Here is a 17,662-nt window from a genome sequence, read left to right on the forward strand (position 1 = left end):
AGTGAGACCCTGTTTCAAAATAAAAGAATAAAATAGGGCTGGAGGTATAGCTCAGAGATAGAATGGCTGGAGGTTTCATCTCTAGGACCACAAAAAATTACTCTAAAATCATAATACTATTTTAAGTTTTTAAGAGAAGGTTTTAAAAGATCATAAGCTTGCCAGGTGTGGTGGCGCATGCTTGTAATCCCTGCGCTTGGGAGGCTGAGACAGGAGGATCACACAGGTTTGAAGCCAGCCTCAGCTACTTAGTGAGGTTCTCAGCAACTTAGTGAGACCCTTTTTCCAAATAAAATATAAAATAGGTCTGGGAATATAGCCCGGAGGTAGAAAGCCTCTGGATTCCACCCCCATACCATCCAAAAAAAAAAAAAAAAAAAAAAAAACCATAAGCTTTTCTACAACTAAGATTAAGAGCTGGGCTGGCTGGAGACGTAACTCGGTTGGAGAGTACTTGTGTACAGTGCAAGGCCCTGGGTTCAATTCCCAGCACCACAAAAAAAAAAAAAGAAAAAAAAAAGAAAAAAAAGAAAAGACTAAGAACTATTTGATTTGAAGACTTTTTTCAAAAAATTTATACTAAGCCGGGCTTGGTGGCTCACACTTGTAATACCAGCATTTGGGAGGGTGATACAGGAGGATCGCGGTTGGCGGACAGCCTCAGCTACTTAGGCCCTCCGCAACTCAGTGAGACGCTGTTTAAAAATAAAGAATTAAAAAATATAGGGCTTGGGTATAGCTCAGAGGTAGAATGCCCCTGGGTTCCATCCCCAGACCCGTAGGGAAAAAAAAAAAAAAAAAATATATATATATATATATATATATGTACTAAAACTATTCTATTTCTTTGCTTTTCATAATATAATATACTTAGAATAATAAAAATGCAGTCAGGCATGGCAATACTCACCTGTAATTGCAGTACTTGGAAGGCTGAGACAAGAGGACTGCATGTTTGAGGACAGCCTTGGGAAATAGTGAGACTCAACCTAGGAAGACTCTGTCTCAAAATAAAAACAAAATAGGTCTGGGGGTGTATCTTGGAGGTAGAACACCAGAGTTCAATCCTCGGCACCACACACAAAGAAAGAATAATAGAAATGCTTTTTTTTTTCTTTTATTCTTTTTTTTTTCGGTATTGGCGATTAAATCCAGGGGCATTCTACCTCCACGCTACTTCTCCAGCCCATTTTTTTTTTCTTCTTTATTTTGAAACAGGGCCTCACTAAGTAGCTGAGGCCGGCCCCGAACCACAATCCTCCCGTGCCCGCCTCCTGAGCGCGGGGGTCACAAGAGCGCCCCCACATCCAGCTAGAAGTGCTTACGTTTTAAGTTGATGTCACTTAAGAAACAGGGGGAATATTTCTAGACATATGTAAAAAATATATACACTCTCTCCTAAAGCCAAAACACATCCTTATTTCAGAGAATCGAGATATGAGACACTCACAGCTCCTTCTTGGTCCACATCTGCTCCCATGGCCAGTAAGTGCTTCACACACTCCAAGTGACCCTTCCGGGCAGCCCACACCAGGGGGGTGGTTCCGTACTATTAAAGCAAACAGTAAGAGTAAAATTATTATCAGAGGTGTACTAAAATAAGCTGGCTCGCATCATGACTTTGATAGTATACTTTCAGTGTTCTCGGGTAAGTGAGTATGCCAATCACAATTTTAATGAGGGTGAATCCTATTTCCCCACTTTATCTCTGCTGAATGGATGGTAATCACAGCATGAAATGTCTCCTACCCGACTTTACTTAGTTTTCCTAATCAGTGGCAATTCTCCATCATAGAGTCATCAGCCCCCAATTTTAACACTTTCATTGCTTCCTCAATCTTATGAAATAGAATTTAAAGTTCAGCGGTCTTACCAGGGGTACAAATAGTAACAGCCCCATACTGAGCAACTGAAACATCTCTACATAGTCAATGCAGAATCCTTATCATAGACTAAGTACAGTTCACAGTACCACACTGTCCCCGAGGAGGAAAGGGAGGCCCGGGAAGGATGATGAGGTTAGAGCGCCACAAGCCCATCATGAAGTGGGCAACACCCACGAACCCAGCAAGCCCACTCAGGGGTCCGCATGCTCAACCCCAACCCGGATCAGCCTGTCCTGACGCTCAAAGGTCTCCTCCCACATACGGGTCTTTTCTTCCTAGTTCCCTTCCCATTAAGTCTGAAAGCTAAATCCTTCCTATTTTAGCTCTCTTGTCCTACAAATTTTTCAAAAAGCTACCCTCCCCAGATACTCAGTACTGTCCCTTCTGATATACTGTTCAAAATAATTTATAATGGCTACTTTCAATTTCTCACCAAAGCCCCCTCAAAAACTAGTTTCGATTACAAATATTACAAAACCACTATCTCTAAGGTCAAAAATAGTTCACCTGAACTCCAGGCCTCTAGATCATCAACTCAGTTATTTATTTTCCTGAAAGCTGTGCAGTGCTCTGAAACTGACTGTGCCTTTGACCTTGAACTTTCATTCGTCACCTTTGACCTTTCGCCAGCCCAAATCTCCTGCCTCTGGACACTAAATGATCACCCTTTGCTTGTGGCACCACACTACTACGGATCTCCACTATCAAATCTACACGACATTGCAAGAATCATCTATGCCTTCCCTGCAGAGATCAGTCCTTGCTTTTGTATCTTCTGTGTTAAGTACGAGGATAGGGCCACAGCAGGTGCCAATCATTTCCTCAAAATACTCAAGAGTGACAGACTGGAAAACATGATCCCTGGTTTTGGAGGCCCCTAAATGGCAGAAAAGAAAGCTTCTCTACAATACTAACTGTCCAATCAAAACATCAACAACCTGAACTCTTCAAACAGACCTCAGGCCTCAGGGTCAGTCTGAATAAGCCAACAGTAATAAATGCACAGTTCCTAATGCAATATTATAATGCAACATTGCAACGGCGTCCTTGCGCTTCTCAAGGGACTGTGACTCTCTCAGTACTGTTTAGAGTAAGTCACAGCACACATAAGGCACAAAACACACCACTCTTGAGTGTACATACGTACACGCTGCGTGACCACCGTCCAGGCCAACGCCCCACAGAGGCAAGCCTGCCATGTACTTTAAAAAAGGAATGCTCGGAATCTATTCCAAGTAATAAAAATCTTTCAGTAATAGCCGTCTTTTTCCTATGTTCGGCACATAGTTATTAATCTGAAAAGACTGTGATCACCCAACAATGTGCCACGTTCTAAAATCGCTCATGGAAATAATCGAGGTGCACAGCAACCACAACCAAGCAGGCGGCGCACCTCTCTCTTCACGACACGCACACTCCAGTGCTGGGAAAGACATCAAAACCAAGCGCTGCCAGGCGCCCAGAGGCCCAGCCAGAGCGCCAGGCAGAGACGCAGCAGGCGGGGAAGGCCTCGAGTGAGCCCTGGAAAACAAGCGGGGTCTTCAGGCAGAGGAGGTCATAGCACAGCTCCAGGCAGAGGGACAGATACACAAAGAACAAGGCTCACAGAGTGCAAGGCACGCTGTCCATACAGCAAGAGCTGACAAGTGAGCTGCGCGTGGCGGCCCACACTTGCAATCCCAGCACTCGGGAGGCTGAGACAGGAGGATCAGGGTTCGCAACCAGCCTCAGCTTCTTAGTGAGGCCCTCCACAACACAGTGAGACCCAGTTTCAAAATAAAGAATAAATGATAGGAAGGTAGAATGTCCCTGGGTTCCATCCCTGGTACCAAAAAAAAAAAAGAGCTGACAAGTTAAGTCTAAAAGATAAGCTGAAGGCAAACTAAAAAGCCTGCGCTTTCTCCTGAAACAGAGAACGCCACCACAGCTCTCCAAAAGCCAGGGAGAATGGGTCACTGGATAGGCGCTTACTCAGTGCTATTAAAAGTACTTACTCATGTCTGAAGTGAGCGGTAATTCTTTCAAAAGAATAGAACAACATACGAGGGTGCTTTGTGAAAGACAGGCCGATGAAGAGAAGCCCGCGCAGGCAAGGGAGAGGGCAGGTGTTCTGGGAAGGGGCACGGGGGCCCCGGAACCCACAAGCCCCCGGCAGGCCGGCACGCCAGGCCACACGCAGACGGAGGACGGGAGGAAGCAGGCAAGGCCACCTCCACCCAAACCAGGGCGGGCCTCAGGACTTGACGCACAAGAGAGGCACCCAGGCTGAACGTGCGAAAGCTTTTAACGACGGCAGATGGGACTGAAGGCAGGAAGAGGAGTCACACTGGAAAGGCTGGACACAGTGAGCCGGCTGTCCCCGTATACCTCCTTGAGAAGCAGGAACGCAACATAATAAAAACACTGGTTCATGATACAGATAAGGGATCCATCTCTGAGAGATAGACCTACATAAAACACGAATATCTTACATTTTCGATTACGATATACGAAAATGTAAGACCCATCAGAGCAGTTTCATATGAAAACGTTCATAGATTAGAAACTTCTAGTGGACACAGTACAGGCTGGAGCCTAGGCAGATCCCACCAACTCACCTTGTCAGAGCAGTTGACTTTAGCACCGTTTTGCAGTAGAAGATATACTATATCTGCGTGGCCCCGCCCTGCCGCCCAGATGATTGGGTAAACGCTGTACTGCTGGGATGGACAGCAGGGACGGAGGGAGGGGGAGGGGGAGGGGAGGAGGAGGGGGAGGGGAGGAGGAGGGGGACGAGGAGGAGGAAGAGGAGCAAGAGAAAGAAAATCTTTTAGGTAGATATTTGCAGAACATATTTGCTAAGTAAATATAAAAGGGATATTTTTAAAAATCAAATTATAGACCATTTTCTACATTAAAAAAATGACACTCATAATATGTAATTGGCAACTAAGATGCACTCAACTTTACCTAAATATATATTATGAACATATTTATTTTTATTGAGTCAACATATTTAATGTGATTAGTCAACAGACAAGATTTATAAGAGGAATATGAAATAAAATGAATATAAATACATACAACAGAATGTGTAGAAAATGATACTGTTTTTTGTACATGTGTCTTATCTTTAAAGAAGTTTAAATTAAAGGTGCATACCTACAGAAAATAGGAAAGAAGACTAAAGACTCCACAAATGTCCTTTTAAAATGTTATATAGTAATAATTAACATCAACATTTGCGCTCTAAGAGTTAGTTGTCTTTTGATACACTGAGATACAAACTTTGTTTACAGAATTCTCGTTGTTTTGAAATCACATTCTGCATTATATTTAGGATGACCCAGAAAATCTCTTATCTACTAGGAAGTCAAGTGTAAACAATCTAAAGCACTTCCTAAGAAAACAAGTGCAAATGAGGTTTCTGTGAACGCTTACCAGACCAGTGACACTTGGATTGGCCCCGTGGGAAAGAAGCAACTCCACGATTTCAGTGCGGCCCTTGTAGCATGCCCACATGAGAGCAGTCCACCCGCCCTAGGGACAGGAGAGAGGGCGATCCGAGCTCAGCACGGCCGCCGATCGGCTTCCCTCTGTGTGTGTCTTTATAAAACCCGTGCTTTCTGAAGGGAATACTATGTAGTTTTAAATTCCTAATATACTCAGAGAAATATACAATTGTACATGGAATGAATCAAAACTCTTATATCCACAAATATTACTCCAAAGTTTGTACTACCTCACAAAAATAAAAATAGGAATGTCTGTGTTGGACTGTTCCAAATTTCTAAGATTATCTGGGCTACTTAAAACCTGTTCTCCAGAGAATTATCTAAGACCCTAGATGTCCTCTTCCTTATACACAACTAGACTGCATCCAGAGAGGAATTCCGACAATCATATTCAAGTCCTAAGCTTGAGGGCTTCCTTTAGGTCCCGGGTCACTGTGGGGGCTCTTGCTAAGCAGGGAAGGGCACGAAGGCACCGGCCCATCTGCAGGTCAGGACTGACAGGGGAGCAAGCCCGCCAAGCATGAATGCGCAACTTGAAAACCTTCTATTAATGAACTACAGGAGCAATTTTCTTTTTATCTATAATGCAACTAAACATAAGAGGTCAAAGGAATCAAATCTTAGCAAGCACTGAAATGTTTGTTTTTTAATCAGTAATACATATTTGGTTCTGAGATTAAAAATCACTTAATCCTTCTGATCCTGTTTTAACAGCATTAAAAAAGATAAAATATTTATTTTAATCTGGAAAAGGTACAACTATACACAGAGAAAACATCACTGGCGGCCAGGCCGTGGGTAGAGGGCTGAGGGGCTGACGGCAAAGGAGCGCCAGGAGGGAACGCTGAAGGGAGGGGCTGTGGACACGCGGCGCTGTGCAAGGCTCAAAGCCCACACGCTCTGGACCAGACTGAATCCCACTGCATGCGGATTTCCCTCAAAGCCACCCAGAACATGGAGAGGGAGATAAAGGTGTCTCACGTTTACTGATAAGTTGTATATACAGATAACTAGATTTTTTAAATATGAACTCATCTAATAGATGAGATAGACAGTAGACAGATAAGTAGATAGGTACGCATGAGTTAGCACACATACACACATTTCCTGTCCCGATCCGCTGAGGGGCTAGTAGCAATGGCGTGCCATTAACAATAAGCTCACCTAACATTTAGATACCGCTTTCTAAACACCATTTTCCATTTTCTTGGAAAACTGGATGATTCCAGTGTGAGGTCAAGGAAAATAAAAGATGAGTCCTGAAACTAAAGGATTTTAAGGCGCGAGAAAGAAATGAATCTCTTTTAAAAAAAAAAAATCAATGGAGCATCTTGGAAGGATCGGAAGCGGCCAGGAGCCGCTCCAATTTCCAAAGTTGGAAGCACTTGAGCAAGAGTACATATACTACTAGATTATAATCTAAGAAGCAAGCATCCCTGGGATCAAGTCCCAGTACTGGAAAAAAATCCAGAAAAGTCGCTCTTCCTTATAGAAGAATTCCAACTTATAAATGTAGAGAGAATAGGGAACTAGAAAAACACCACTAAAATAGCTCAGGGGTCGCTGCTCAGGGATCACTGCCACGGGTAAAGTCCCTTAGTGGGTGCTAAAAATGAATGAGTCAGTGTAATATGAAACAGAATTTGTTTAGTCTCAAAGTATCTTCCCCCAAATATTTACTAGTTATAAAAGGAAGATAGTACTCTTTCAGTGAAGACTATGGAGACACCACCAATCCTTTGGGGCTGGATTCCTTCAATACTATGAAGAGAAACACAGTACTTGGTTTCCCCAAACTTCTGGCTTTTTTTTTTTTTCAAGTACTGGGGATGGAACCCAGGGCCGCTGTACCTCTAAGCTATACCCCCAGCCCTATGTTTTATTCTTTATTCTGAAACAGGGTCTCACTGAGTTGCAAAGGACTTCACTAAGTAGTAGCTGAGGCTGTCCTCGAACTGCCATCCTCCCATCTCAGCCTCCCAAATGTTGGGATTACAAGCATACACCACCACGCCCAGCTTAACTTCAGGCATTTTAAAAGCAAACACAAAAACCCTTTAAGTGTTAAGTTTTGTGATTATTACTTTGGGAAAATGGGAGAAATGGGGAGAGCCAAAAAAGCTTAAGAAATCATTCTTTAAAAATCTTACTAAGTTTTTACACAATCTATAATGTGCACCTTAAAGTGCCTAACTCCCTTGCTGGTATATACAGAAGAAAACAGAAGAGCGAGCCTCCGGGGACGGCCGCCGGGGTCCAAAGCCCACCTTGACTGCTCAGTAGCTATGGGACTTTGGACAAAAATTCACCTCTTCCGGCCTCAATTTCTTCAAATAATACATCAAAATAAAGTTAGCTCGTGGCCCACACGATCATTCTGAGAAGCTAACTAAATGGTAGAGAGGCTACCAAGCACCTAAAGAGGCCAGGCATAGGACTGGCACCTAACATTACTCATTCATCTGATAGACTGGGATGCTGCTCTTAATAAAATCCGGAGGACTAATAGGACACGGAGAACTAGCTAACTCCCTGCATTTCCTTTCTAGCTTATGTACAAGGTGAGAGCACCATCCTTTGATCTCAGTTGCTGTCACCCCTCTGCCTCCGTTACTGACGTCAGTATCTTCTCTCCCTAACATTTCCTGCAGTACACTTGAGTTTCTTTTGGGAACGGTTCTCGTGCATGTGCTGGTCAGCTTTCCATCGCTGTGACAGAAGAACCGAGAAATAAGCGATGGATGGGGAGGGAGACTGCGTCTCCGTAAGTTGCTGAGGCTGGCCTCAGACCTGTGAGAGGCCTGGCTCAGCCTCCAACCACTGAGCTTACAAGCAATGCCGGTATGCCAAGCTAAAAACTGTTTTTAAAAGTGTATGGCGGGGCAGGTTGGGGTACCCTGTGATTCCAGTACTTGGAAGGCTAAGACAGGAGGATCACAGTTTGAGGACAGCCTCAGCAAGTAGTGAGACTACTCTCTTCAACCAAGCAAGACCCTGTTTCCAAATAAGAAATAAAATCGGTCTGAGGGTATAGCTCAAAGGTAGAATGTCTCTGGATTCAATCCCTAGTACCGCACACTGGAAAAACAAAAACAAAACAAAACAACAAAAAAAACAAAACTGTATGGTCTCCTTCTTAAAGTTCTGTCTAAAAGAAATAATATTATCAAAGGTTTTAAAATATTGATATGAGCCAGGCATGACGGCGCACGCTTGTCATCCCAGCATTTAGGAGACTGAGACAGGAGGATCGCGGTTCACAGCCAGCCTCAGCTACTTAGTGAGGCCCTTTGCAACTCAGTGAGACCCTGTTTCCAAATAAAGAATCAAAAACAATAGGGTTGGGGGTGTAGCTCAGAGGAAAGCCCCTACGTTCAATCCCCAGTACCACAAAATAAATAAATGAATAAATAAAATATTGATATGAACCAGGTATGGTAGGGCAAGTTTGCAACCCCAGTACTTGAGAGGCTGAGACAGGAGGATTAAAGATTCATGGCCAGCACATCTACTTAGTGAGGTCTCTGCAATTTAGTGAGACACTGTTTCAAAATAAAGAAGAAAACAAAATAGGGCTAGGGGTGTAGTTGGGAGGTAGAATGCCCCGGGGTTCAATCTCCAGAACTGCCAAAAAGAAAGAAAATTGATAAGTTAAATAATTTATTTTAAATAATATTTCAGAATTTTAAATTCTGAAATAAACTAAACATGACAGCTAAGAATATTCTAAAAGGACATTCTAACACCTAGGTTTAAAACATTCTTGAGCCGGGCGTGGTGGCGCATGCTTGTAATCTCAGCACTTGGGAAGCTGAGACAGGAGGATCCCACAGGTTCAAAGACAGCCTCAGCAACTTAGTGAGACTCTGTTTCCAAATAAAATATAAAAAATAAGTCTGGGAGTATATAGCCCAGGGGTAGAAAGCCCCTGGGTTCCATCTCCAGTACCATAAAAAATTTGTTAAAAAAAAAAAATAAAACATTCTTGAGCTGGGTGTGGTGGTGCACGCTTGTAATCCCAGCATTCGGGGTACGGAGACCAGAGGATCGTGCTTCGCGGGCAGCCTCAGCTACTTAGCAAGGTTCTTCGCAACTCAGTGAGACCATTTCAAAAATAAAAAACTAAAAATAGAGCTGGGGTGTATCTCGGAGGTAGCATGCCCCTGGGTTCCATCCCCAGTACCACGGGGGGGGGGGGGGATTTCACACATATCTATTATTAGTAATATTTAGATAATTAGTACCATTTATAGAATATGTGCATACCATATCACGGTGTTCCAAGTTAACCCCACATTTAAGCAGCTCTTCCACGATGTGGATGTGCCCCTCTTTTGATGCAGATATAAGAGCTGTCCAGTTATCCTTGAAAACATAAACAAAAAGGATAAAAAACAAAACTAATATTCCACAGTGAGGAAAAATGAATGTGAATTTATATACCAAATGATCGTACCAAATAGACATGATGTAACACACTCTAAACTCTTTTTTAGACTATAGAGCTTTTTATTAGTGGTATTTTTTAAATTTTTTATTGGTACACTGTAGTCATACATCTTAACGGGGTACAAGCTGTTGGAGGCATACGTGCACACATCACCCAATTAGCCCTTCCCCAATTCCCACCCCCTTCCCTCCCCACTCTAAACTTCTGAAAATAATATTGAGGTTCTCTTGGGAATTACCTATCTACTTCTATCACTATTAGTGGTATAGAAATGTCTTACAACTGTTTGCTGAGTCTTCTCACTGGACTTCTAATCACATGCCATATTTTATTTATTTTTATTATTTTATGTTATTTTTATACCATATTAAAAAAAAAAAGATGAGGCCACCAAAACCTCAAGGCTAAGCCTGTGGCTAGCAGCCATTACTATGAATTGAAATTATGGAGGCGATAATCAGGTCTGAGAGGCTATCAGAGTGGCTCCATGTGATGGGCTTAGAAAGAAATGAGCTATTCTACCTTTACTTTTTAGATAAAGAATACAAATATCCTATTTTAACTTCTATTCATGAGAGTAATCTAATTCAAATGATCATTCAGTTTTTTAGACAAAAATGTGGATGTGTGGCCTTCAAAGCAATTCCAAGAACACAGGAAATCAGAGGAAATAAAACCTCTTGGAATGGTGACTTACCCCTCAGAAATGACATAAGAAGGAACTGCCTCTTTCAGATCATTATCAAATGTAGTATTTATAAAAGTCATCATTATGGGGAGATACGCAGCAACGTAACTCCAACATGGACATTTTTAGGCAGATATTTTATTGTATGCATATGTACTCTGCAGAGCCAGTGTCGCTTACACAGAAAAAACAGAGTTGAGACTCTTCACTGAAAGTCAACATTTTGCTCCTAAGTTACTCTTTAAAAAAAAAACCTATGTAGCACATTAGGCAAAGTTAAGATATATCTGAAAGTACAATTCTTAATTTCTTTTTTTATCATTTCCTTAAAATGAAGAAAAAAGTTTAATAAAAAAGACTGAGAAAATTATGTTAATATATACCAAATCTTCCAGATTGCAGTTGGCTCCATTCTTAATCAATTCTTTCACTATTTCCAGATTGCCCTGCTCAGCAGCTATCATCAGCGGAGTCTGGCCGCACTGGAAAATACAAAATACAAAATACACAGGGAATGTTGTATTTTTCACTGAAATACCACCATCAAATATGCCATACTTACAGTTTTGTGAAGGTATGTTTAGCACTAGTTGTGTTTACTATATTTAAACCTTTGGTTTTGGTTTACTAATATAAAAGTCAACAAGCTGGGCATGGTAGCCTAGACCTGTAATCTTAGGACTTGGGAAGTTAAAATAGGAAGATTATAGGTCTGCAAGTTCACGGTCAGTCTCTGAGGCGTAGAGCAGAGGCAGAATGCTCCTTGGTTCAACCCCCAGTACCAAAAAATAATAAGCCAGGCGGGGTAGTGTACGCTTATAATCCTAGTACTTAGGAGGCTGAGACAGGGGATTGCAGGTTTGAAGCCAGCCTCGGCAATTTGGCAAGATTCTGAGTAACTTAGTGAGACCGTGTTTCCATATAAAAAGTAAAATAGGGCTTGGGTGTAGTTTGAAGTTAGAATGCCCCTGGGGTGCAATCCCCAGCACCACAAAAAAGAATAATGATAATAATATTAAGGTAAAATAAAATTCAAAGATATAATGAAACATAATTTTTCTGCCCATAGTATTAATAATATGTTTTTGGCACTGCAAATTCATTCAAAATCAGTAAATATGCATTGTACTATGATCTGGAATATAATCACTACAAGGTATATAAAATCTCAAAATATCAGAACCAAATTCTCCAGCAATACAGACTGAATATCATATAGAATGAGGTTTTAATTACATTTATGTTCTATCTAAAGCAAGACTAGAGGGAGAAAAGTAAAATAAATAAAAACAAACATAGGTGCCAATCTATGACATGCGTATGTAGTTTAAGCCTTCCCTTACCACCTTGACCCACTAAGCTAACGCCTGGCAAGTTAAAGCCAGTGGCTCCAGCCTTCTCGAGGTGAGTACAGCAAGGCAAGTACTCATGAGACCCTGTACCAAATGAACAATACAGGCCAGCGTGCGGGTCAGAGAGAGACACTACTAGGTTCGATCCCCTGTAGACAGAGAGACAGACACAGAGAACCCCAGGTCCAAGGCCAGCACGCAGTAACTTAGCAAGAGCCTCTTTCAAAATGAACATAATATAGGGCTGGAGGTGTAGCTTGAGGCCCCTGAGTAGTTCAACCCCCAATACCACCCCCCCAAAAAAAAAAAAAAAAAAAAAAAAAAAAAAAGCCAGCTCCCTCAGCCCTGGAAGCGGGCAGCAGGTCCAGACAGCTGCTCTGGGCAGGTCCCTTCAGGCAGAGGCCTCTTCTACTGCCAGTGTAGCACAAACATTAGTATTTTCTGTAAGTGCCACGGTATAAGACAGATTAGGAAGGACCAGGTTAAATGGTAGTGATACTAAAGGTATTAAAACACACAAAGGAATATTATAGATTTTGTATCAAAACTAAGTTCAGTTACACAAATATTTATACACCTACTTCCTGTGTGTACACAACCTGGGGAAAATAAAATATTTGTGTTTTCTTTCTTTCCTTTTTTTTTCTTCTTTTTTTTGCAGGTCTGGGGATGGAACCTACCCAGGGGCATTCTACCTCTGAGTTACACCCCCAACCCTATTTTTTATTCTTTATTTTGAAACAGGGTCTCACTGAGTTGCCGAGGGCCTCACTAAGTAGCTGAGGCTGTCTGAGAACTGCAATTCTCGGGTCTCTGCCTCCCGAATGCTGGGATTACAAGTGTGCCCCACCACAGGCCAGCTGTGATTTCTTTTTTCAAATGCCAATTTGAGAGCTCTCCTTGGCTTCAGCCCTTCAATATTGTCCCACTGACCTCTTGGATGCGAAAGCATCCTCACGGCAGCCTAGTGAAGCCCTGAAGGACAGGCAGCAGGGCAGACGGCCTCTCCACCTCAGCCCGGCCAGTCCCCACGCCTGTGCCCTCCCGCACTTTCCTACCTCCCTGCTGGTCCCTTGCGTTCCCCTCTTGTAGTAAACCTTGCTTCTGATTATTTTTGTGTGCGTGGTACTGGGGGTGGAACCCAGGGGCTTTCTACCTCTGGGCTATACGCCCAGACCTATTTTTTTAAATATTTTATTTGGACCCAGGGTTTCACTAAGTTGCTGAGAGCCTCACTAATTGGCTGAGGGTGGCCTCGAACCTGTGCGATCCTCCTCTCTCAGCCTCCCAAGCGTGGGGATTACAAGTGTGCGCCACGACGCCCGGCTATATTTTTCTTTGTATAATTAAGAACTGATTTGTTAAAGGCTCTAAACGCCATGAGGGATGGAAACGTGCCCATCATCCTGTTTCTGTGTTTACACTGCACGTGGGAATGTGAGGGGAAGTGACTGCCCCCCGGGTACTCAAGTATTTGCCGAGCAAATAAGCAAGCAAAGTCCTAAAGAATTTAGAAAGCTATTTGGAGCAACATAGGAACAAGCAAATAATTATAATAATTGGTAAAATAGAACAAGCACTATTATCAGGATGTTGCAAATAAGAGTTAGACACAAACGCTGGTTTAAATAACGTCTAAAAGTAAGTCACTGAAAAACAGAGACATTCTTGCATAATGGTAGATACCAAATTACATGTGGCAGCCACATCATTTGACCAGGATCATTAGGGAATGAGGTAGTACACAAACAGATTCTCCAAGTGAAAAAGTTTATCCTTTAAACATTAAATTTGATAATCACCATTCTAAAAAGCGATTCACACACTGCTACTTGTTCAACAGATTACATTAAATATGATGTTTATGACTCTGAGTCACAGTTACAGTCATCCATGACTACACCACACATGCTCTGTCAGCTCTCAGTTCTCTGGCATACTTCCTACAGCAATCTTCTCCCTTCTAATCTTCCGGGATAAAAAGTGAGATATTGAAGTCACTGGTAGGATATAGAAATTAAAGCCAACCAGCTGAATACAATACAGCAAGGATGCATGAACTTCACAGCATTCGTTTTCAAAGTAGTTAATTACAAAGACACAGGCGGGGTTTCCATTCACTTTCTGGAGTCAGTTATACTTCAGATAGCTCATATTATCTAAGTGTGCATAAACACCTAACACAGAGAAAGACAGCATCAGCCTGACTGACAGAAAGACGTGCCATGCGGAAGACTTGCACAGCCAAGGTTTTCTCTTGCAGAAACTACTAGCTGTCTATGCGGTACCCGGAGGGGCAGGAATTTTGTTGGCTAAAAAGCCCCATAATATCCAGGTATGGTGGCACACACCTGTAATGCCAGTACTTGGGAGGCTGACACAGGAGGATCACAGGTTCAAGGCCAGCCTTGGCAACTTAGCAAGGCCCTCCACAACTTGGTGAGACCCTATTTTAAAATAAAAAACAAAAAATAAAATAGGGCTGGGGGGTGTACTCAGAGGTAGACTCTCCCTGGGTTCCACCCCCAGTACCACAAAATATATCAATAAAACCCAGAAAGCCCCACATTTTCAGCCTTGCTTGTGCTGGAAGTGGCCCCGACACTGCCCTGGCAAGGCGTCCCTAGGGAGCGCTGCACGGGGATGATTCGGGGAGCCTGGCCCTTTTCTCTCTCTTGCCCAATATTCAGGCTGAATGCTGGAGCTGCGCCAACTTGGAAGAGTGCAAGGCGGGTCCTCACGGGTCCCGGAGCCACTTCCCTGGCCCTGGGCTGGCTCCTCTGGCCAGCCACCATGGGAAAAAATAAACCTCGTTTTCTCAAACCACTGTCTTGAGAGCGGCTGCGAGCAGTCAAGGTCTTAACTGATACGCCTTTCATAACTACACTAAAAAGGCGAACGATTTTCAGGAAAGGTTGTCATGAAGTTTTATTAGATTCCCAAAGAGAGGACAGGTACCTTATGGGTTGTCTTCAAACAAACAAGCCTGTTTTGGGGTTCTTCTAGCTCGTAGAGATAACGAGGAACTTTCCAGGCCACGACCACTTTATCCTTTCACCTGAAATGAACCCCTGAAGGTCCCTTCCCTACCTAAGCCCACTCACGCCATGAAATCCCAAGCTTATCCTTTCAAAGAAACCTGGGATTACATAACCCACGTGACCCACGTGCTCTGGTTTGAACGTGTCCCCCAAAGCTTTCATTTGGAAAGAACTCTAAAGCGACAGCTAGGAGGTAAGTGGGTCCCGAGCACACGGCCCCGTGCGCGGGCTGGCGCCATCGCTGCGACACCGCGTCCCTTGCTGCAGGAGCGGGTGCCCAAGAGAAGGGTGTGTTTGCTCCCCTCCCTCTCTCGTGCTCTCTCTCGCCCCTGCGGTGCCTTCAGCCATGCTGTGACTCTCAGCGAGACAGCTCTTGCCAGCTGCCAGCCCTCACCTTGGATTTCAAGCCTCCCATCCACGAGAAGGAAATTTCTGCTGTTGAGGAACTAGCCGGTGTGTGATACTGCGCCCTAACTGCAGCACGGACGGGCTAAGGCGCCCCTGCTCTACCACGCACAAGGACCTCAGGCCAAACCCCACAGCCGGGGCTGCACCCTGAGCGCCCGCTGGGGTGCCCACCGCAGGGACCTTCCTTCACCTCGGCTTCCCTGAAGGCCACAGTGCGAACGCCTCCTATCCAGCACCTGCCTGCTGTGATCCCTAGGTCCCCGTTCCCAAATACCCTTGCCTTTTACAAGCAGACTTCTAAAACCTGTAATGAAATCTTCCCTTGAAACCTCCGTTAGAGTCTATTTACAAACACATAAACTACCTCTTAAATGCGAAGTCCCACTTAATTTTCTTAACCAGTAAAAAAAAGTCCAGCCTCAACACTACCCCCCTGTACCAAGGAGAGTGACTCTCTGTTCTTTCCAAAAGTAAAAAGCAAAAATTCCCCAGTGCTCAACAAAGGGCAAAGACGTGCCATCACTGAGACTATTACAAAGCCCAGAGATGATCAAGTTTGTAAATAAAGTAGGAAAAAAAGGAGAAATCTAGAATTTACTGACTGTGGCCAATTACATACTAAGCCCGGTATCGGGCTATTTTACCTACATTATTTTAATTGACTATTACTCTCTCTTTAAAATGTGGTATCTAAAATCCCAAGGTATGTGTGGAATAAACAAATAAGGAAGAGATTGGGGTCTCTATTAAAGAAAATTTTTTTTTTTTTTTTTTTTTTTTTTTTTTTTTGCGGGTCTGGGGATGGAACCCAGGGGCATTTGACCTCCGAGTTACACCCCCTGCCCTATTTTTTATTCTTTATTTTGAAACTGGGTCTCACTAAGTAGCTGAGGCTGTCCGCGAACCGTGATCCTCCTGTCTCAGCCTCCCGAATGCTGGGATTGCAAGCGTGCACCACCACGCCCGGCTAGAAATTTTTTTTTTTAATTACTACTTTCTTCTCGTTAATCTATTTACAGGAAGAACAAATTTTCTCAAAACACTTTAGTTTTCAGGAATCAAACCCCAAATACTGATTATTCCATCAGAAAAAAAAAGAATTATCAACCAAAATTCAACATTCAATCATTTCCGTAAGTTAAAATGTAGTCCAAAAACATGGAATTTGAAGTACTTTTTAAATTTTGTGTGTGTGTGTGTGTGTGTGTGTGTGCACGCACATATGTAGTATTAGGGATTGAACCCGAGGTACTCTGCCTTTGAGCTACACCCCCAGCCTTTTTTATTTACAACAGGTTTTCACTAAGGGCTTCAAACCTGCAACCTTCCTGTCTCAGCCTCCCAACTTCTAGGATGATAAGCATGCACCACTGTGCCCAGAAGAACTTTAATAGGAGTTCTCGCATAAGCACAGTCCAATAAAACAGAGTGCAAGTGACTTAGCCTCCACTCCCTTTCTTCTTGGCACGCGCCTGCGCAGACCAGGCAGTCAAAGCGCATCTGTGAAAAAACTTAATGTTACAACTCGGCTTACCTCGTTTCTCTCATCTACATCTTTGCATTTCTCAAGAAGAGCTTTCAGAGCAGGGATGTTTTCTTCTTCTACATAATTTATTACACTCTGTGATATCAGAACTGACATTTTCACAGAAAGCTGTGGTGATCTTTATTCCAAAACCTGTTGAAAGTAGACAAAAGACACATAATTTGTGGTTAGAAAAAAAAAAGCGAAGTTCCTATTTAAAAATATCATCAGTTCTTAACCTTAAACGTGTGGAGGAAACCTCCAGTGTAGGAGGCCCTAGGGCTTAGCTGTCAAAGAGCTGACGAGAGGACTTTTCCCAAGACGCACACTCATGTCAAACGTAAGTCATTCAAACCCCAAACTCAAGGTGCCCCCACGCCCTCCTCCTCACCCCAGAGACAAGAGGTGCCCACTGCAGCACTTACTATCTCCACCCATACAGGGCCCGAACCCTCGGGACGGCCCTCCCTGCGTCTCTTCCTCTTCCACCCCACCTCCACTCATGCATGACCTGTGTCTGCGATAGGAAGACCCCTCTTCTCCACACCTCACCACCCCATCACCATCCCGGCCTCTCACCTGGATCAGCGGCAGCTGCCTAACCGGCCTCCCCAACCACCGGCCTCCCCAACCACCTGCCTACCGCGCTGCGCTCAAAGCGCTCCTCTGAAAACCCACCGGGACTCCAGCAGCCAGAGGCTGAAGGGGTGTGGGGGTGGACAGGGGAGGCGGGCTTCCGTCCAAGGTATTAGACAAGAGACGTAGATTCAGGTGATCTACTGCCCAGCACGACGACTACAGCCAATGATAATTATATA

The 17,662-nt window shown here is 43.6% G+C and overlaps 1 protein-coding gene across 14 annotated transcripts in view; it reads right to left on the reverse strand.

Moving 5' to 3' along the window:
• Window positions 1–16,961, reverse strand: part of KIDINS220 (kinase D interacting substrate 220) — a gene marked incomplete at both ends in the record, with an annotated part of 94,316 nt that extends 77,355 nt beyond the window's left edge. For 8 of the 14 annotated variants that reach the window (XM_080712000.1, XM_080711997.1, XM_080712008.1 and 5 more), the window contains 6 exons: window positions 1,451–1,549; window positions 4,484–4,585; window positions 5,307–5,405; window positions 9,647–9,745; window positions 10,902–11,000; window positions 16,854–16,961. In XM_080712000.1, coding sequence (XP_080568126.1) covers window positions 1,451–1,549; window positions 4,484–4,585; window positions 5,307–5,405; window positions 9,647–9,745; window positions 10,902–11,000; window positions 16,854–16,961 — 606 coding nt within the window. The remainder of the gene's footprint in view (window positions 1–1,450; window positions 1,550–4,483; window positions 4,586–5,306; window positions 5,406–9,646; window positions 9,746–10,901; window positions 11,001–16,853) is intronic. The other 6 variants (XM_080712001.1, XM_080711999.1, XM_080711998.1 and 3 more) reach the window with 1 other exon arrangement.
• Window positions 16,962–17,662: the final 701 nt, after the last annotated feature.

This window comes from Muscardinus avellanarius (assembly GCF_963383645.1).
Source record: "Muscardinus avellanarius genome assembly, chromosome: 15".
NCBI lineage: Eukaryota > Metazoa > Chordata > Mammalia > Rodentia > Gliridae > Muscardinus > Muscardinus avellanarius.